Raw genomic sequence first — 21,593 nt, forward strand, 5'->3', positions numbered from 1 at the left:
CTACAATATCTAATCACACACACACAAAATGAACCATCCTACTTCAGAACCATCAATGTTTAAAGAAAATGAGATTTTTTTTCTCTCTTTTCTTCCCCTTCTGATTTTAGATGTTTTGTTCCGATAACTGACATTAGCACAAAAGAAATTCTAATTTATTTATTTTTCAAAGATTTTTTTTTTAATTTTTTTATTTTATTTTATTTTTAGCTGCATCGGGTCTCAGTTGCAGCACATGGGATCTTCATTGAGGCATGCAGGATCTTTAGTTGCGGCATGCAGCATCTAGTTCCCTCACCAGGGATTGAACTCAGGTCCCCTGCATTGGGAGAGTGGAGTCTTAACCACTGGACCACCAGGGAAGTCCCGAAATTGTGATTTTTTTTAAATTTATTTTTGCTTGTCTGTGTTTTCTAATTTTCTTATAAGGCACATGTACTGCTTCTATGATAATATAATAATATTTTAAATCAACTAAATAAAAAATTAAAATGCAATCATATATATCTTCTGATACATACCCAAGAGCTTCCTAGTAATCAGAACTCTAACAGAAAACAAAATAGAATATGAAAATGAAATAGAATAGAGGTTAGCAAACTACAGCCTGTGGGTCAAACCTGGCCCACCACTTGTTTTTATATAGCACATGAGCTAAGAATTTTACTTCTTTTATTTTTTATATATTTGATTTATTTTATATTTTTTAATATATAGGTTAAAAAACAATAGGAGAATAATATTCTGTAACACATGGAAATATTATAAATTCAGATTTCAGTGTCAATAAATAAAGTTTTATTGGAACACAATCATGTTCTGGTATTGTCCTTGGCTGCTTTTGCACTACAGTGGCACACATTACAAAGGAACAGTTGATTGAGTAGTTGCATCAGAAACCATATCTCACCATCTGGCCCTTTACAGAAAAAGTCTGCTAACCCCTGAAATAGAATAAAAACATTAGGACCACAGTAGAGTCACTAAAATCTAAAAAAGAACTACACTCACACTACTAACTAGGAAAATACAAACAAAAGCCAGGTACATTTCATATCTATTAGACTGATAAAAAATATGAGCAAAAGGGAAATCTCATACACTGATTAGAGGATATACTGGTACAACCACTTTCTGGAGTATCTGGTAACATCCAGCAAGACAAGGCTATGCATATCCTATGACCCAGTAATTCCACTTCTAGGTTTACCCCCCTGGAAAATTCGCACACAAGGAGACACAAGATGTGTATTACAACAGTGTGTGGAAGAGTTAATATATACAATGAACTTTAACATATATTAACTCCTTTAAGCACTGTTGTAATTCAAAAAACTTCAAATGCTTCTAAAAATTTTTATTTCTTGAAATAAGGTGTGAAGCAAGTATGACATAATGGCTAACATTCGGTAACTCACCTGGCATTCTTTTCAGCATCTAAAAGAGCTTGTGCCAAAGCTCTGTGGGCCTTCTCTGCTTCCTTTGTTAATTTCATATCATGTGCCTGAACCAAACACAGCTCCCTGAAATAAAGCAAGCAAATTTTGTATTCATAGTTGAAGATGTTGAAAACGTTTCTACCTAGGAAATCAGATTTATACTCAGGAATCTTCTCAGTTATCATGTGTACATCTCTTCCTAGTTTTTCTACCTTATAAACCAAATCAAGAAATCTAGTGTTCATTCAGGTGGACTCTTACCAGGTTTGGCAATGGAATCAGACTGGCTAGAAAAGGCAGAAAGAAGATGGGGAGGATTCTCTAGAATGGAGTGAAGGCAGATGCTGGCAGGCAAGGCCTTAAGGCTGCTCTGTCCTACCCTCTGACATGCCTATCCTATCCTCTTCATTCTTGTCACTAATCATCTTGCCACAAGGTTGGCTGATCACTAAATGTGATTGCTGTTATATATAATGCTTATTCTCTGTGGGATTTGAACCTTAACATCCATAATCACGGCGCTGCTCTGTAAACCAAACTAAGATAAGCATCTCTATTTTGGAAGGAAGAACAAGAGTCTTTTCCCTATCAAACATACAACAGACCCCTAGTTTTGTGTTAACCTGTGTAACCCATGTCTCTACAGTTATATCCAGGTCTTTCTGTTCTCTTGCAAAACACGAAAAGAGAATCAGAGAGTCCTCACCTTTAATCATTCTACTTTCCCTGAGTATTTTTTACTCTCTTTAGAGACAGGGCTTTGATAAGCACAGTTTTTACCTGGTCAGTTCCTCAATAACATTATTAAAATTGTACAGTTCTTCTAAAATGCGCTGGTCCATCACTTGCTGAGTTACCATGTCTTTGTAGAAGTCAGTCATATGCCAGGCAATTTGATCAAGCATTTGTACATACCGCTCTCTGTATGAGAAAGAAGGAAAACAAGACATCATGCAGAAGAAAAGGAAAAACGAGCCAGAAAATATGTGAGAGAGAAAGTAATGTTAGGGAAAGAAATAGCAAACAGATACTCACAAAAGATATGTGGGGAGAAAAAGACAGAAAAAGAAAAGGATCTAGGCTGTGAATTCCTGCCATGCTCATGAATGAATGCACATTCCAAGTGAATGAACTGTGGAGAATTTTAATCAGAGTCATAATTATTTGGAATATAATGTCTGAGATGTAAAACAAAATAAGGACTTTTAAAATTTCTTCTTCTAAATTATAAACTCTATCAGGATAAAAACTATGTCTTACGTATTTACACATTTACAACATCTAACAGAGTGCCTTGAATATAGTGGAATTTTTCTAAATAGTTTTTTTTGTAAATAGTTGAATTCATGAATAAAACCACTTTCTCAAACTGACCAAAATGTAAAAAGACACCAACTGTTTAAAAATAAACAAGACAAAGAAGTCTTTAAGTGCTAAGAAGTAATTTCTCTTGCTTCTGAATAAAACCAAACAAAATATTTGGAAATGATCACAGATGATAAATTATAAATACCATAACTGAGCACCCTTCATTTATTTTAAAAGTGATCTAGGTATTGTATTCTAAGTCTGAGACCCTAGAATTTTAATATCTTTCAGCTGAAATAATCATTTAGCTTGATCTCTCACCCACTGACAAAAAGAATTATCCAGCCCTTGCTTAAACACTTAAAGTGACAGGGAGTTTATCAGCTCAATGTGCAGCTCGTACATTGGGACGTATCAATTTTTAAAACACCTTCTTTAGGACCCTCCCTCATGGCAATATAGGGACAAAATATTCTGAAGGGCCTTCCCATTACAACACAACTATATCCATGATAAAGCATACTTCTTGAAGCATTACTGGGCTCACAGAAAGAAATAGAAGTCTCTAGGGATGAAAAAACAACAACAAACTAAATATGGTAAGCTAACAGTGGAGTGGGAAGTGGTAACCAGTATTCACTAGGAAAACCCAAGGTCAGGGGTGGCCCAGTAAAAATACCAACATTGGGTCCCAGAGACTAAGTCTTGGGCTTTCTTCAAAGTGGGCAACCTGGGAGTAGGACTATTGGATGAAGCCAGGATTCCAGAAAAGAAAAAATACAAATCATCCCTTCAGGAAGCATCCATGACTTATACCCTGAGGATTTCATGATTAAGATTAGCCAAATATTAGTCACACAAGCAAAGACTGGAAAATACTCATGTAAATAAACCATCATGAATGAGACGCAGAAGAAACAACACACGGTAGATTTAGATACCAATGGTCTTCATATATTAGAATTATCAGATTTAGAATACAAAACTATGCATGAAATGTCTGAGAAATAAAAGATGGAATTTAAACATGAACAAGCAACAAAAAACTTATCAAATATGATGAGACAGATATGGACACAAACCAACAGAACTCTCAGGGGAAAAATGTAATTATCAAACTGTAAAACTCAATAGATGAGTTACAGCAGAATAGATGTAGCTAAAGAAAGTATTAATGTCCTGGAAAAAATACCCAGAATGCAGCACAGAGACAAGGAGGTGGAAATTATGAAATAGAGATAAAGAGACGAAGAGCATAGAATGAGAAGATCTAATATAAGTCTAATCAGAGTTCCAGAAAGAGAAAACAGAGAGAATAGAGAACAAACATTCATCAAAGAGATCATCACTGATACTTCTCCAAAACTTATGAAGGACATTAATTTATACATAGGATTGTGGTACAGATATAGGTGCAAGAAATAAAAAAAAGAAATCCAGAGGAACCAAATACACTCTCCTTCCTAAAATAACAATGACAACAACAAAAAAAGACACAGTATGTGAAACAATTTTTGAGACACTGGGTATCAAGCAATGAAAGAAAGTGATTCCTGAGACACCAGAAATAAATAAGGTAAGCACTATGATTGCTCCAACTTGCTGGCCTGAGAGAGTTTTCAGGCCATGCAATAAGGAGATGGAACCCATGAGGACCCCACTGGACTCCCTAATTTAAGGAGACAGAGCTAAGAGTCTAGAGAGATGAAAGTGGCTGGAGTTCAGAGGACAAGCTACCAGGGAGAAAAGAGCTGCACAGAGAGACCTCTGGAGGTCTACAGAGGGTCCCCCTCAAGTATTCAGCTAAGTAATGATCAGGGCATAAATGTGAAGAAACTTTCTGAGACCAGGGAAAGAACCATCTGAAAGGATCAAAGGTAAGACACATGGCTCAAAATCATGCCTGTTCCACCTAGCCAAACTGGAAAAATTCATGATTCATGGGGCAGTGGATAGAATACAAAGAAAAGTCTAGTCTCAGTATTCAGGAATAATTAGCCCTAAATTGAGCACTGTTCTGGTCCTGCCTAAAGGTCCCAAAAGGTCAAACTGTTTTCAAGCAACAGTTGTGTCCCAGAATAAAGCTCAAGAATATTTTTAAGAGTACAAAAATACATAGTATCCAATAAGGTAAAATTCAATGTCTGCCGATCAATCAAAATTACCAAGCATGCAAAGAAGTAGGAAAACACAACCATGAAGTGAAAAATCAATCAATCAAAACTGACCCAGAAATGGCATAAGTGTTAGAATTAACAGATAAGGACATTAAAAGTTATCATAACTATATTCCATATGTTCAAAAAGTTAAGGAGTATAACTGATTCACTTTGTTATAAGGCAGAAACTAACACACCATTGTAAAGCAATTATACTCTAATAAAGATGTAAAAAAAAAAAAAAAGTTAAGGAGACATGGATAGTATTTTTTAAAAGACCCTAACTGAGCTTCTAGAAATGAAAACTACAGTGTCTCAGATGAAAATACCACTGGGTGGGATTAAAAGCAGATTAGATACTGCAGAAGAAAAGATTAGTGAATTTGAAGATACAGCAATAGAAGCTATCCAAAATGAACAGTAAAAGAGAAAAAAATAATTTAAAGATTTCAAAACATCAGTGACCTGTGGGATAATTTCATTATTAGTGGCCTAATATATGTGTAAATAGACTCCCCTGAAGAGGGGGAGAGCAGAAAAAATACTTGAAGAAAAATGAGCCAAAAAATTTCCATATTTGATGAAAAATATAAATTCACAGATCCAAAAAGCTCAATGAATACCAAGCATAAGAAACATGAAGAAAACTACACCAAAACACATCATAGTCAAATTGTTCCAAAGCAATGATATGGTACCCAGAATTTAATGAATTCCACAAAATAATGGTCAGGACATTTTTCATCAGATTAAAATTCAAGTGAGAGTAAAGAAACCTGTCTGGAAAGACCACATAACATATTACCTCAACTGTATGATGTTCTAGAAAAGAGAAAAAGGATAGAGACAGTAAAAAGACCAGTGGTTACTGAGGGTTCAGGGTGAGGGGGGATGGGAAGGGAGGAGGGATAAATAGGTGATGCACAAGGGTTTTTAGGACCATGAAACTATTCTGTATGATACTGTAATGTTGTGATACCGACTGATACCATATTTTGAAATCAACATGGACAAATTAGCGTGCTTTCCATGTGTAGTATATTTCACTAAGAAAACCTGAAAGAACTGGGGATGTTTAGCTTAACAGAATGCATAAGAGGAAGACAAAATGCCTGTTTTCAAATATTTAAAGAGCTATAAGATGAAAGGAAGAATGGACTTCTTTTGAGGATTTTTAGAGTACAAAATTAGGATTAGCAGGTAGAAGTTATAGGAAGGTAGATAACACTTATATAAAGGAGGTGTTTAAATTTTTTCTTATGTGAAATTTGATACACAAAGTAATATCGGCAATGTAAATGAGGAATCACAATGATGAGATGACTACTGAGGAACACTTCGTAATTTTTATTAAGATATAATTTACATGCCATAAAATTCACCCTTTAAAAGTGTATGATAATGTGTTTAGTATATTCACAAAGTTGTGAAACCCTCAACCTATCTAATTCTGGAGTATTTTCATCATCCTCAAACACCTCTTAACAGTACCTGTTAGCAGTCACTCTCCATTCTTCTTTCTCTCATTTCCTGGCAACTACTAATCTACTTTCTGTCTAGATTTGCCTCTTCTGGACATTTCATATAAACTGAATCATACAGTATGTGATCTTTTGTGACTAGCTTCTTTCACTTAGCATAATGTTTTCAAGGTTCATCCATGGTAAATCATGTATCAGTACTTCATTCCTTTCTATGGTTGAAAAATATGCATTTGTCAAAACCCATAGAACTGTATAACAAAAGAATAAACCTTAATGTAAACTGTGAACTTCAGTCAATAATATTGATATATTGTTTCATTACTTATAACAAATATACTACATTAACACAAGATGTTAATAATGAGAGAAACTGTATACAGAGGACAGAGGGGTATATGGACACTCTCTGTATTATCTGTTCAATTCTTCTGTAGATCTAAAACTATGTTTTTTATAAATTTATTTTAATTATTTATTTTTGGCTGTGTTGGGTTGTCATTGCTGCAAGCGGGCTTTCTCTAGTTGCGGCGAGCGGGGGCTACTCTTGGTTGCGGTGCATGGGCTCCTCATTATGGTGGCATCTCTTGTTGAGGAGCATGGGCTCTAGGTGTGCAGGCTTCAGTACTTGTGGCGCATGGGCTTAGCTGCTCCATGGCATGTGGGATATTCCCGGATCAGGGCTCAAACCCATGTCCCCTGCATTGGCAGGTGGATTCTTAACCACTGCACCACCAGGGAAGTCCTAAAACTATTTTTCTTTTAAACTTTTTATTTTTTAAAAGAAAGTAAGGTGAGCACATTTTAAAAAAAATGAATAGGTAAGTAACAAGCTGGGAGAAAATATTAAGTATAGTCAATCCTTGAACACTGCAGGGGTTGGGGCGCCCACTCCACTGCAGTTGAAAATCTGTGGACAGTCATCCCTTGGTATCTGTGGGAGACTGGTTCCAGGACCCACTGTGGACACCAAAATCCAACGATGCTCAAGTCCCACAGTCAGCCCTCTGTATCTAAGGTTTCAAATCCACAGATTTAACCAACCATGGATCATGTAGTACTGTATTTATTAGGAAAAAAAAAAAATCCATGCTTAAGTAGGCCCATGCAGTTTAAACTCACATTGTTCAAGGGTCAACTGTATGTATGTTTTAAAATACATTAAAATATATGTAAATATAAAATAAAATTATATATATAACAAAAGACTAGTTTCTGAGATGTATAAAGAACTCCTAAAGCTCAATAATAAAAAGACAAACAACCTGATTTAAAACTAGGCAAAAGATTTGAACAGACATTTCACAAAAAGAATATATGGTCAAGAAGCTCATGAAAAAGTGTTCAACATCAAGAGTTGGCAGGGAGGGACTTCCCTGATGGTCCAGTGGTAAAGAATCCGCCTTGCAATGCAGGGGACGTGGGTTTGATCCCTGGTCAGGGAACTAAGATGCCATATGCCACAGGGCAACTAAGCCTGTGTGCCACAACTACTGAGCTTGCGTGCCTCAACTAGAGAGCCTGCATGCCACAAATTACAGAGCCCATGCATTCTGGAACCCACGCCACAACTAAAGAGCCCACCCGCCCTGGAGCCTGCACACCACAACTAAAGAAGAGAAAAAGAAAACCCACATGTCACAACTAGAAAGAAGCCCACACATCACAACAAAGAGCCCACGTGCTGCAACAAAAGATCCACATGACTCAACAAAAAGATCCCACGTGCTGCAACTAAGACCTGACACAGCCAAAAATAAATAAATCTTAAAAGAAAAAAAAAAGAGTTGGCAGGGAAATGTAGGTTAAAAGCATAATAACATACTATTATACATCCACCATAATGTCCAAAATTAAAAAGAACTACAAAACTAAATGTTGGCAAAAATATGGAGCAACCAGAACTCTCACACACTACTAGCAGGAGTATATAATGGTACAAACACTTTAGGGAAAAATATGATTATCCCCCTTTTTTTTTCAGATATATATATATTTCTAATAGATCTTTATTGGAGTATAATTGCTTCACAATACTGTGTTAGTTTCTGTTGCACAACAAAGTGAACCAGCCATATGCATACACATGTCCCCACATCCCCTCCCTCTTCAGCCTCCCTACCATCCTCCCTATCCCACTCCTCTAGGTCTTCACAAAGCACCGAGCCGATCTCCCTGTGCTGCGCTGCTGCTTCCCACCAGTCAACTATTTTACGTTTGGTAGTGTATATATATCAATGCTACTCTCACTTCGTCCCAGCTTCACCCTCTCACCCCATGTCCTCAGGTCCATTCTCTATGTCTACCTCTTTATTCCTGCCCTGCAACTAGGTTCATCAATACTTTTTTTTTTTTTTTAGATTCCATATATATGTGTTAGTGTATGGTATTTGTTTTTCACTTTCTGACTTACTTCACTCTGTGCAAGAGACTCTAGGTCCATCCACCTGACTACAAATAACTCAATTTCATTTCTTTTTATGGCTGAGTAATATTCCATTGTATATATGTGCCACTTCTTTATCCATTCATCTGTCAGTAGACATTTCAGTTGGTTCCATGTCCTGGCTATTGTAAATAGTGATGCAATGAACATTGTGGTGCGTGTCTCTTTTTGAATTATGGTTTTCTCAGGGTATATGCCCACTAGTGGGATTGCTGGGTCATATGGTAGTTCTATTTTTAGTTTTTTAAGGAACCTCCATACTGTTTTCCACAGTGGTTGTATCAATTCACATTCCCACCAACAGCGCAGGAGGGTTCCCTTTTCACCATACCCTTTCCAGCATTTATTGTTTCTAGATTTTTTGATAATGGTCATTCTGACCGGCGCAAAGTGATACCTCATTGTAGTTTTAATTTGCATTTCTCTATTAGTGATGCTGAGCATCTTTTCATGTGCCTCTTGGCCATCCGTATGTCTTCCTTGGTGAAATTTCTATTTAGATCTTCCGTCCATTTTTTAACTGAATTGTTTGTTTTTTTGATACTGAGCTCCATGAGCTGTTTGTATATTTTGGAGATTAATCCTTTGTCTGTTGTTTGATTTGCAAATATTTTCTCCCATTCTGAGGGTCATATTTTTGTCTTGTTTATGGTTTCCTTTGCTGTGCAAAAGCTTTTAAGTTTAATTAAGTGCCATTTGTTTATTTTTGTTTTTATTTCCATTACTCTAGGAGGTGGGTCAAAAAAGATCTTGCTGTGGTTTATGTCAAAGAGTGTTTTTCCTATGTTTTCCTCTAAGAGTTTTACACTGTCTGGTCCTACATTTAAGTCTTTAATCCATTTGGAGTTTATTTTTGTGTATGGTGTTAGGTAGTGTTCTAATTTCATTCTTTTACATGTAGCTGTCCAGTTTTCCCAGCACCACTTATTGAAGAGGCTGTCTTTTCTCCATTGTAAGTTCTTGCCTCCTTTGTTGTAAACTAGGTGCCCATATATGTGTGGGTTTATCTCTGGGCACTCTATCCTGTACCATTGATCTATATTTCTGTTTTTGCGCCAGTACCACATTGTCTTGATTACTGTAGCTTTGTGGTATAGTTTGAAATCAGGGAGCTTGATTCCTCCAACTCTGTTTTTCTTTCCCAAGATTGCCTTGGCTATTCGGGGTCTTTTGTGTTTCTATACAAATTGTAAGATATTTTTGTCCTAATTCTGTGAAGAATGCCATTGGTAGTTTGATGGGGACTGCACTGAATCTGTAGATTGCTTTGGGTAGTACAGTCATTTTCACAATATTGATTCTTCCAATCCAAGAACATGGTATATTTCTCCATCTGTTTATGTCATCTTTGATTTCTTTCATGGGAGTTTTATAGTTTTCTGAGTACAAGTGTTTCTCCACCTTAGGCAGGTTTATTCCTAGGTACTTTATTCTTTTCGTTGCAGTGGTAAATGGGAGTGTTTCCTTAATTTCTCTTTCTGATTTTTTGTTGTTGGTGTATAGGGAAGCCAGAGATTTCCGTGCATTAATTTTGTATTCTGCAACTTTACCAAATTCATTGATTAGTTCTAGTCGTTTTCTGGTGGCATCTTTAGGATATTCTATGTATAGTATCATGTCATTGGCAAAGAGTGACAGTTTTACTTCTTCTTTTCCCATTTGTATTCCTTTTACTTCTTTTTCTTCTCTGATTGATGTGGCTAGGACTTCCAAAACTATGCTGAATAAGAGTGGCGAGAGTGGTCATCCTTGTCTTGTTCCTGATCTTAGTGGAGATGCTTTCAGTTTTTCACCATTGCGTATGATGCTTGCTGTGGGTTTCTCATATATGGCCTGTATTATGTTGAGGTAGGTTCCCTCTCTGCCCATTTTCTGAGAATTTTTATCATAAATGGGTGTTGAATTTTGTCAGAAGCTTTTTCTGCATCTAGTGAGAGGATCATATGGTTTATATTCCTTAATTTGTTAATATGGTGTATCACATTGACTGATTTGCATATATTGAAGAATCCTTGCATCCCTGGGATAATTCTACTTGATCATGGTGTATGATCCTTTTACTGTGCTGTTGGATTCTGTTTGCTAGTATTTTGTTCAGGATTTTTGCATCTATATTCATCAGTGATATTGGTCTATAATTTTCTTTTTTTGTCATATCTTTGCCTGGTTTTGCTATCAGGGTGATGGTGGCTTCACAGAATGAATTTGGGAGTGTTTCTCCTTCTGCAATTTTTTGGAAGAGTTTGAGAAGGACCAGTGTTAGCTTTTCTCTAAATGTTTGACAGAATTCACCTGTGAAGCCAACTGGTCCTGGACTTTTGTTTGTTGGAAGATTTTAAATTATGGTTTGAATTTCATTACTTGTTATAGGTCTGTTTATATTTTCTAATTCTTCCTGGTTCAGTCTTGGAAAATTGTACCTTTCCAAGACTTTGTCCATTTCTCTGTGGCTGTCCATTTTATTGGCATATAGTTGTTTGTAGTAGTCTCTTATAACCCTTTATTTCTGCAGTGTCAGTTGTGATTTCTCCTTTTTCATTTCTAATATTATTGATTTGTGTCCTCTCCTTTTTTTTCTTGATGAGACTGGCTAAGGGTTTATCAATTTTGTTTATCTTCTCAAAGAACCAGCTTTTAGTTTTATTGCTCTTTGCTATTGTTTTCTTCGTTTCTATTTCATTTATTTCTGCTCTGATCTTTATGATTCCTTTCCTTCTACTGACTTTGGGTTTTCTTTGTTCTTCTTTCTCTACTTGTTTTAAGGGTAGGGTTAGATTGTTTACTTGAGATTTTTCTTGTTTCTTGAGGTGAGATTGACTCTTCCCTCTTAGAACTGCTTCTGATGCATCCCATAGGTTTTGGGTTGTTGTGTTTTCATTGTCATTTGTTTCTGGGTATTTTTTAATTTCTTCTTTGATTTCTTCAGTGATCTCTTGGTTATTTAGTAGCACACTGTTTAGCCTCCATGTATTTGTGGTTTTCACAGTTTCTTTCCTGTAATTGATTTCCAATCTCATAGTGTTGTGGTCAGAAAAGATACTTGATATGATTTCAATTTTCTTAAATTTTCCAAGGCATGATTTGTGTCCCAAGATGTGATCTATCCTGGAGAATGTTCCATGTGCACTTGAGAAGAAAGTGTACTCTGCCACTTTTGGGTGGAATGTTCTATAACTATCAATTAAATATATCTGGTCTATTGTGTCATTTAATTAAGCTTGTGTTTCCTTATTTATTTTCTGCTTGGATGATCTGTCCATTGGTGTAAGTCGGGTGTTAAAGTCCTCTACTATTATTGTGTTACTGTCAATTTCTCCTTTCATGGTTGTTAGCATTTGCCTTATGTATTGAGGTGCTCCTATGTTGGGTGCATAAACATTGATAATTGTTATATCTTCTTCTTGGATTTATCCTTTGATCATTATGTAGTGTCCCTCCTTGTCTCTTGTAACAGTCTTTATTTTAAAGTCTATTTTACCTGATATGAGTATTGCTTTCTTTTGATTTCTGTTTGCATGGAATATCTTTTTCCATCCCTTCACTTTCAGTCTGTATGTGTCCCTAGGTCTGAAGTGGGTCTCTTGTAGACAGCATATATATGGCTCCTGTTTTTGTATCTATTCAGCCAGTCTGTGTCTTTTGGTTGGGGCATTTAATCCATTTACATTCAAGGCTATTATCGATATGGATGTTCCCATTACCATTTTCTTAATTGTTTGGGTTTTTTTTTTGTGGGTCTTTTTCTTCTCTTGTGTTTCCCGCCTAGAGAAGTTTCTTTAGCATTTGTTTTAAAGCTGGTTTGGTGGTGCTGAATTCTCTTAGCTTTTGCTTGTCTGAAAAGCTTTTGACTTCTCCATCAAATCTGAATGAGATCCTTGCTGGGTAGAGTAATCTTGGTTGTAGGTTTTTCTCTTTCATCACTTTAAGTATATTCTGCCACTCCCTTCTGGCCTGCAGAGTTTCCATTGAAAAATCAGCTGATAACCTTATGGGGATTCCTTTGTATGTTATTTTTTGTTTTTCCCTTGCTGCTTTTAATATTTTTTCTTTGAATTTAATTTTTGTTAGTTTGATTAATATGTGTCTTGGTGTGTTTTTCCTAGAGAGTCCTGTATGGGACACTCTGTGCTTCCTGGACCTGGGTGACTATTTCCTTTCCCATGTTAGGGAAGTTTTCGGCTATAATCTCTTCAAATATTTTCTCAGATACTTTCTTTTTCTCTTCTTCTGGGACCCCTATAATTTGAATGTTGGTGCATTTAGTGTTGTCCCAGAGGTCTCTGAGATTGTCTTCAATTCTTTTCATTCTTTTTTCTTTATTCTGCTCCTTGGTAGTTATTTTCACCATTTTGTCTTCCAGCTCACTTATTCGTTCTTCTGCCTCAGTTATTGTTATTGATTCCGTCTAGTGTATTTTTCATTTCAGTTATTGTGTTGTTCATCTTTCTTTGTTTGTTCTTTAGTTCTGCTAGTTCTTTGTTAAACATCTCTTGTATTTTCTCAATCCGTGCCTCCATTCTATTTCCGAGATTCTGGATCATCTTTACTATCATTACTCTGAATTCTTTTTCAGGTAGATTGTCTATTTCCTCTTCATTTATTTGGTCTTGTAGGTTTTTACCTTGCTCCTTCATCTGTGACATTTTTTGCCATCTCATTTTTTTTTTTTTTTTTTTTTTTTGAGTGGGATTGTGTTCCTGTCTTACTGGTTCTTTGGCCCGAGGCTTCCAACACTGGAGTTTGTAGGCTATTGGGTAGAGCTGCGTCTTGGTGCTGAGATGAGGAACTCCATGAGACCTCACTCCGATGGATATTCCCTGGGGTCTGAGGTTCTCTGTTAGTCCAGTGGTTTGGACTTGGAGCTCCCACCGCAGGAGCTTCATCCCAACTTCTGGCTCATGAACCAAGATCCCACAAGCCACATGGGGCAGCAAAAATAAACAAACAATAACAAAGTAAAAAATAAAATTAGACTAGGAAACTAACAGATATGCTAGAAAGAATATCACAATTAAAATATAGGTGAATCAACAACCAGAAGGTACATCAGTACCACAATAGTAAAAAAGGAGAGGAGGGAAAAGGAAAAAAAAAAAGGACCCACAGAGCTGTAAAAGGCCCTGGGGGCTGTGGGGGGTGGAGCTTAGGCTCAAGAAACAGAAGGGGCCCAGGCGTGCCCCCCACCCGTGGTCTCAGAGGGCAGGGGACCTCACCTGGGAGCCTAGCAGGCTTCCTGGGCTCGAGTGGACGGGGCAAACACACTCCTCTCCTCTCCTGCTCCTCCAGTCTGGGAGGGCCCCTCCTGCCTGCCTCTCCTGATCTCCCTGGCCTCCTTCCTATACCTCCAGGACCAGTGCGGCTGGTGGGGGCGGAGGGGGGAGCCTTGGAGGGCAGGGGACCTGCCTGGGAGCTCAGCAGGCTCCCCAGGCCTGAGTGGGCAGGGCAAATGCCCTCCACTCCTCTCTCGCTCCTCCTGGAGGGCCCCTCCCGCCTGCCTCTCCTGATCTCCCTGGCCTCAGGGTCACCGATCCTTTCTGGCCTCCACTTCTCCTCCCCCCTCAGTCCCCCTATGTCTTACCGGTTCACTTTGGGGTTCTTCCCATCTCCTTGGGCGTCAGAGTCCCCCCACCAGCAGCTGGCACCCTAGTTGTGGGGAGATGCTAACTCCACATCTTCCCACACCGCCATCTTGACTCCACCCCTTGATAATTTCTTATAAGAATAAACTTAAACCGGGACTTCCCTGGCAGTACAGTGGTAAAGACTCCGTGCTTCCAATGCAGGGGGCACAGGTCCGATCCCTGGATGGGGAATTAAGATCCCGCATGCCGTGAGGCATGGCCAATAAATAAATAAATAGATAAACTTAAACTTACTTTATGATGCTTTGTACAACATGGGGAATATAGCCAATATTTTTGAATAAGTGTAAATGGAAAGTAATCTTTAATATTTGTGTAAAAATAAACAATTTTTGAAAAAAATTTAAAAAAACAAACTTATGAACTAGCAATCCCATTCCTACATATTTACCCAAGAAATGAAAGCACATGTTCACAGAAAGACTCTTACAAGAATGTGCACAGTAGCTTTATTCATAATAGCCCCAAACTGGAAACAGTGCCCATCAATAGGAAAACAGATAAACTGCGTTTTGTTCCATTCATACAATGGAATACCACTCAGCAATAAAAAAGAACAAACTGCCCATACATGCACAATGTGGATGAATTTCAAAAACATGCTATGTGAAAGAAGCCTTACATAAAAGAGTATATACCATATGATCCCATTTGTATGAAGTTCCTAAATAGGCAAAACTAATCTAAGATTCAAAGAAGTCAGAACTTCTGGAGAAGGAGGGGTGGGCATTTCCGGGGAAAGAGCATTAAGGAACTTTGTGAGGTGGCCGTAATACCCTATATCTTGATAAGGGTTTGGGTTATTTAAGTGTATGTATCTGTCAAAAGTCAACAAATGCAGACAAGATTTGTCCATTTTATTATATGTAAATTTTACTTAAAAAGGAAAAAAAGGCAAATAAATAATGAACTCTGATTAATGATAGACACGCTGAAGTACCTGAGGGAAATACACTGATGTCTGCATTTTACTTTGAAGTACATGAAGTTGGTGGATAAACAGAAGCATGGCTAGATGGACAGACAAGCAATAAAGCAACAACAGTATAATGTTAACAGCAGAATCTAGATATATGTGTGCTTACAGTAAAATTCTTTCAATTTTTATGTGGGCATTTGGAAATTCCCTTAATAAAATATTGGAAAAAATGAAAATAACAATAACTGAAAAATGTCAGATGCCTGCATCCAAAGATATTTATAGTGTCAACCAAAAATAATTACTGCAGTAGCCCTATTTCTGTGTAATCTGAGTCTTATTCAGCTTATAACCAATCTGTCATTCTTCCCTCTATAAAAAATGGTTATTATGAACCTCTGTTTCATATGAAACCCTCCTTCTACAGTAACAGGCCTAAGAGACAGTTGCATGAAAAGCAGAGACACACACAAGCTGATCAGAAAGACACAGAGCAGGGACTTCCCTAGTGGTGCAGTGGATAAGAATCTGCCTGCCAATGCAGGGGACATGTGTTCAATCCCTGGTCCAGGAAGATCCCACATGCCATGGAGCAACTAAGCCCATGTACCACAACTACTGAGCCTGCGCTCTAGAGCGTGAGAGTCACAACTACTGAAGCCTGCGTGCCTAGAGCCCGTGCTCTGCAACAAGAGAAGCCACCGCAATGAAAAGCCTGTGCACCACAACAAAGAGTAGCCCCTGCTCTCCGCAACTAGAGAAAGCCTGGGCACAGCAACAAAGACCCAATGCAGCCAGAAAAAAAAAAAAAAAAGACAGAGCAGAAAACTATAGTGACAAGCAAATGGGGCTGATATAGAGTATTTCCAGGGCATGCATGGTGTTACCATTTATTGGGGACAGCTACTGGATCCTCACAACAACCCTGTGAAACAGGGAGGACTTTATAAGATACCAGGCTCAGGACAACAGAAGTCTTCCTCATTGAAGGTAGGCCCTAGACCTTCAAAGAGCTCCTAACACAACAATAGATCATTCTGGACCTACTGAATGTTTCACCGTTTCACAAACACATCATGAATGTTAGCAGCAACCACCCTGAAACCTCATTGCTTATCCCCACGTACTGTGTATTCTTAAACTCCAACTCTACCCCATTCTAAAACCTTAGCTTTGAAACCCTATTCTGATCCTAACTCTGGCACTTTAGAGTTAGTATTTTTGTCTCCCTAGTGTCTGGCTCAATTTTTCTTAAAGAAATTTGGCTTTGACTTGCCTGCCTATCTCTTTCTGTCTAGACTTCCTGGAATAGGGCCCCACCCTCTTTTGGCCCCTAGAAGCTAACTCCTGAAATCAGCTGGAAGAGTCCCACTCACACCAATTCCTCATTAAAGGAAGGTTTGGATACACAGTTAGTTATCTACTTCCTCTGCAATGATTCCTCATCTATCTCTCCTGGCTTTGTTCTTAGAGTGACAACTGAACCTTTAGTTGTCCCTATCCTCATTCTAATTGGGCATTCTGAAGCTCTTGATGGTGTTCCAACAACTTACCCCTTAGTATCTATTCTTGACCAGTCTCCTATTAATGGCTTTGCTCCTAGTTTCTCAGCACCGTCAGATAGGCAGACTCTGTTTCCACAAATCAGATAGTGGCTAATAGGGCAAGTTCATATTATTAATTCCCATTCAGGAGAAACAGATATTCAGAGAAATCTAATAATTTGCCTATGGTTTCATGGCAAGGAAGCTGCAGATGTGTAATTTGAACCCAATATTCTATTTCTACTATTCCTTTCTGCTTTTGGAAAGTGCCATAGTCATAAGGAAAAGAATTATAGTAATAATAGTTATCATCATCATCTATAATAATTGTATTGAGCACCTACTTCTGTGCTTGCATTATTCTATGAAGCATCTTAATGCCTGACACAGAGTAGAAACTCAGTAAATATCATTTAAGAATGAAAAATTTTCACATAGTGGGACTTCCCTGGTGGCACAGTGGTTAAGAATCCACCTGTCAATGCAGGGGACGTGGGTTCGACCCCTGGTCCAGGAAGATCCCACATGCCACCGAGCAGCTAAGCCTGTGCACCACAACTACTGAGCCTGTGCTCTAGAGGCAACGAGCCACAACTACTGAGCCCACGTGCCACAACTACTGAAGCCCGTGTGCCTAGAGCCCGTGCTCCACAACAAGGGAAGCCATCGCAGTGAGGAGCCCACACACCACAATGAAGAGTAGGCCCCGCTCACCACAACTAGAGAAAAAGCCCGTGCATAGCAATGAAGACACGATGCAGCCAAAAATTAATTAATTAAATTAATTTTTTTTAAAAAAGAAAAATTTTTCCATAGTTATTGTCTTCATTTACAAATAAGCAAACTAAGGGGTAGACTTTTACCAAGGTCACACACCTAGATGATGATTTAAAATCAGACTGGTCTGTCTCCAGAATCTATACTTTTTCTACTTTTCCATGTAGCACTTCACTCCCAATCATAAAAGAACATGGTGCCAAACATCCCAACAGAAATCACCTTAAGGAAGTTCTCAACTAATATATTTTTACTATAGAAAATATAATAGAAATGCACTTAGGTCCCTTATTATCAATAGAGTAGGGAAATTACTTTTGTGATTTTCTTAAAAGCAGATATAAATATAATTCTAATATAAAATTCAGGAGGAAACTGGGGTACTCCAATAACAGCTCTAACCTGATTTTGGATAGTAGTTCTCCTCTATCTGCACAGTCCACACTGACTTGTCGAATAAGTTCATGAAATACTGTATTATAAATGGTTTGTTCCTTCTTCAATATATGAAGTAGTTTGTGCATCTGGCAAAAGATAAGTAAGATAATCAGTATTTATTAGTCTTGCCAGTAAAAAACATCTTAGGAGGTAAGCACTCAATGTGAATAAGTTTTAGAAACACCTTGATTAATTTGTTCACTTACATTTTCCTTTATAAACATATATAAAAAATGATATATTAAAAAAAAATCTATGTCTAATCATGCACCTCTTTATATGATGCACTGAGAAAGTCACAATATCACCGCTATGTTATACCTGTCAAAACTACAAGACCTGAATTGAATAAGTACACATCAGACAAACCAAAATTAAGGAACATTCTATAGATATTGAGGTCAAGAAAAACAAAGAACGGTTTCAGGTTATAGCTGTCTAAAGGAACATGACAACTAAAAGCACCGTGTGATCCTAAGATCCAGAAATGGAGGGGAAAATAGCTATAAAAGCCATTACAGGGACAATTAATAAAATTTGAAACTTGAATATGAACTATATTAGATAATACTATCATAACAATGTTAAATTTCCTGATTTTGATAACTATATTATGGATACATGAGACTGTCCTTATTTATAGGAAATACACCCTAAAATGTTTGGTGATAAAGAGGCATGAGGTTGCCAGCTTACTCTAAAATGGTTCAGAAAAAAACCATACACATAGAGATACATAGAGAGGGAAAGAGAATGACAAAGCCAATAGGGCACAGTGTAAACAATTACCAAACCTGGGTAAAGGTTACATAGGAGTGCCTTATATTGAACTTGTCTATAAGTTCCAAATTCTATAAAAATAAAAACTTATAAAACAAAAGAGAAATAGCCCCATAACGAAAAACATCTGTATCTATGTAACACTGAAAGAGCTCTTTCATTAGGTGCAAAATAAAAATTATAAGTGATAAGAAAGCATGGTTTAATTGGCAATGTTTTTAGTGGTACATAAAATAATAAGGGTCTTATAATCAGTGGTGCCTTATATTCAATTAAATACAATAATAATGACTAAAAATTAATTATACAATGTTTACCACATGCCAAGCACTGTCCTAAGCAATCTACATTCATTATGTCATTTAATCTCTACAACAACCCTATGAGGTAAATAATATTATTATCTGTAATTTACAGGTGAGGAAATCAAGGTACAAATACATTAAATGACCTGCCCAAGGTCGTCAGCTAATAAACGGCAGGGTCAGGAGTCCAATCCAGGCATTCTACCTCCAGAGTGCATGCTCTTAACCACTGGTTTACATTGATCTTTGTAATTACCTTGGTTGGCCCTGTATATGCCTGATTTTCCACACCAGCCCTCTCTAGCATAGCATCCATCACATCATTCAGCTGGACCACTTCTACTCTTTTATTAGGTTTCCTAAAAGATTAAGATGGCAGACATATATAATTAGTGTTACAATAGGTCATGCTCAGATGGCAAAAGGAACATAATATGTATAAAGAAAATGTACATACTATGGAATATTAATGGTATTTTAAAGCGTTATACCTATATGTACAATACTAATCTAGTGGGATATCAATAATACAGTAAAACAAAATACAAAAACAAAACAAAACAAAAACCAACAAAAATGCAAATAGTATGATCCTCTTTTTCATAAAAGAAAATAATGTTCCACCTCCCAAAAAAACTCTATACCCCTATTGTGTAAGATTGTAAGAACACAGAAAAATGTGGAGTAATAAACACCAAGCTGCTAAGATCCGCTACTTCACAATATAAAAGAAAAGGGACAAGGGATAGATAACAAAAGAAGCCTATAGCAAAATGGAGAAACACTAATGGTTATATTTAGAATATAAAAGTATTTTAAATATGATCCAGTAATCCCACTTGAAATCAGGATCTTGAAGAGAGGGACTTCCCCGGATATCCAGGGGTTAAGAATCCATGCTTCCACTGCAGGGGGCACGGATTTGATCCCTGCAGGGGACTTATGATACTGCATGCTGCATGGCGTGGCCAAAAGAAAAAAAAAAAAGGATCTTGAAGAGACATTAACACTCCCAAGTTCACTGAAGCACTATTCACAACAGCCAAGATGTGGAAACAACCCTTGATCCATTGATGAATGGATAAAGGAAATGTGGTGTGTGTGTATACATATATACATATGTATACACACACACACACACATACATACATACATACATACTGGAATATTTTTCAGCCTTAAAAAAAGAAGAAAATTCTGCAATATGCAACAACATGAATGTCCCTAGAGGACATTATGCTAAGTGAAATAAGCCAGTCACAGAAAAACAAATACTGTGTGATTCCACTTACATGGGGTATCTAAAATAGTCAAACTCATAGAATCAGAAAGTGGAATGGTGGTTTGCAGGGGCTGAGGGGAGAAGGAAATGGAAAGTTGCTCATCAATGGGCATAATATTTCAGTTATGCAAGGTTCTACAGTTCTGCTGTACAATACTGTGCCTATAATTACAATATTGTATTGCACACTTAAAATTTTATTAAGAGGATAGATCTCATGTTAAGCATTCTTACCACAATAAAATAAAATTTAAAAACAAACCCAAAAAACCCATTTAAAATGGTAAAAAAAAAGTGTTTTTAGCACTTTGATATTATTATAAATATGTAAAAAAACAATATGCAGGGCTTCCCTGGTGGTGCAGTGGTTGAGAGTCCGCCTGCCGATGCAGGGGACGTGGGTTTGTGCCCCGGTCCGGGAGGATCCCACATGCTGCAGAACGGCTGGGCCCGTGAGCCATGGCCGCTGGGCCTGCGCGTCCGGAGCCTGTGCTCCACAACGGGAGAGGCCACAACAGTGAGAGGCCCGCGTACCGCAAAAAAAAAAAAAAAAAAAAAAATCAATATGCAGTTGGACAAATGAAAACACTGATTAAATGATAGAATTGTAGGCAATTATTGTCTTGGCTTTCTGAGGTAATTTTAATATTTTTGTGTAATAAAGTACCAATAAAAAGAAAAATATGTGTATATAGTTATTCCTTCTTAGAAACACTCTCAAAAATAAACAATACTTACATGGATGGGAAGAGCAATAGTCTATTTTCACTATCTGTGAGGAGAGTAGTATATTTGCTGCAATAAATAAGACAGGTAAATATTATTGTAAGAAAACTGTCTGGCCTACTTATCACATAACAAGACATGAAAAACTTAAGACCTCACAGAATTGAGAAGCTTGGAGACAATCAGAAAGGTCCATCGTTTTACACACAAGAGGATACTTAAATAGCCTTAGACATCTACAGACACAGATATAATGATACTTATCATATTTTTTAAAATTTTAAGTAAAAGAGTTTTAATCACATTCCTCAGTGTATCACAATACAAAAATTTCTTTGATTCATTAA

The 21,593-nt window shown here is 37.2% G+C and overlaps 1 protein-coding gene across 1 annotated transcript in view; it reads right to left on the bottom strand.

The window, feature by feature from the left end:
- The window catches only part of AXDND1 (axonemal dynein light chain domain containing 1), a 104,031-nt gene that overhangs the window by 64,837 nt on the left and 17,601 nt on the right, over positions 1–21,593 (bottom strand). Inside the window, exons 7-11 of the mRNA XM_022556587.2 lie at positions 21,259–21,315; positions 19,495–19,597; positions 18,118–18,239; positions 2,220–2,360; positions 1,419–1,523 (exon numbers count right to left, since the gene is read on the bottom strand). Of these exons, the coding sequence (XP_022412295.1) occupies positions 1,419–1,523; positions 2,220–2,360; positions 18,118–18,239; positions 19,495–19,597; positions 21,259–21,315 (528 nt within the window). The remainder of the gene's footprint in view (positions 1–1,418; positions 1,524–2,219; positions 2,361–18,117; positions 18,240–19,494; positions 19,598–21,258; positions 21,316–21,593) is intronic.

This window comes from Delphinapterus leucas, chromosome 1, assembly GCF_059928025.1.
Source record: "Delphinapterus leucas isolate spDelLeu-1000000601 "Yukka" chromosome 1, BTC_Dleu_Yukka2, whole genome shotgun sequence".
Classification (NCBI taxonomy): Eukaryota; Metazoa; Chordata; class Mammalia; order Artiodactyla; family Monodontidae; genus Delphinapterus; species Delphinapterus leucas.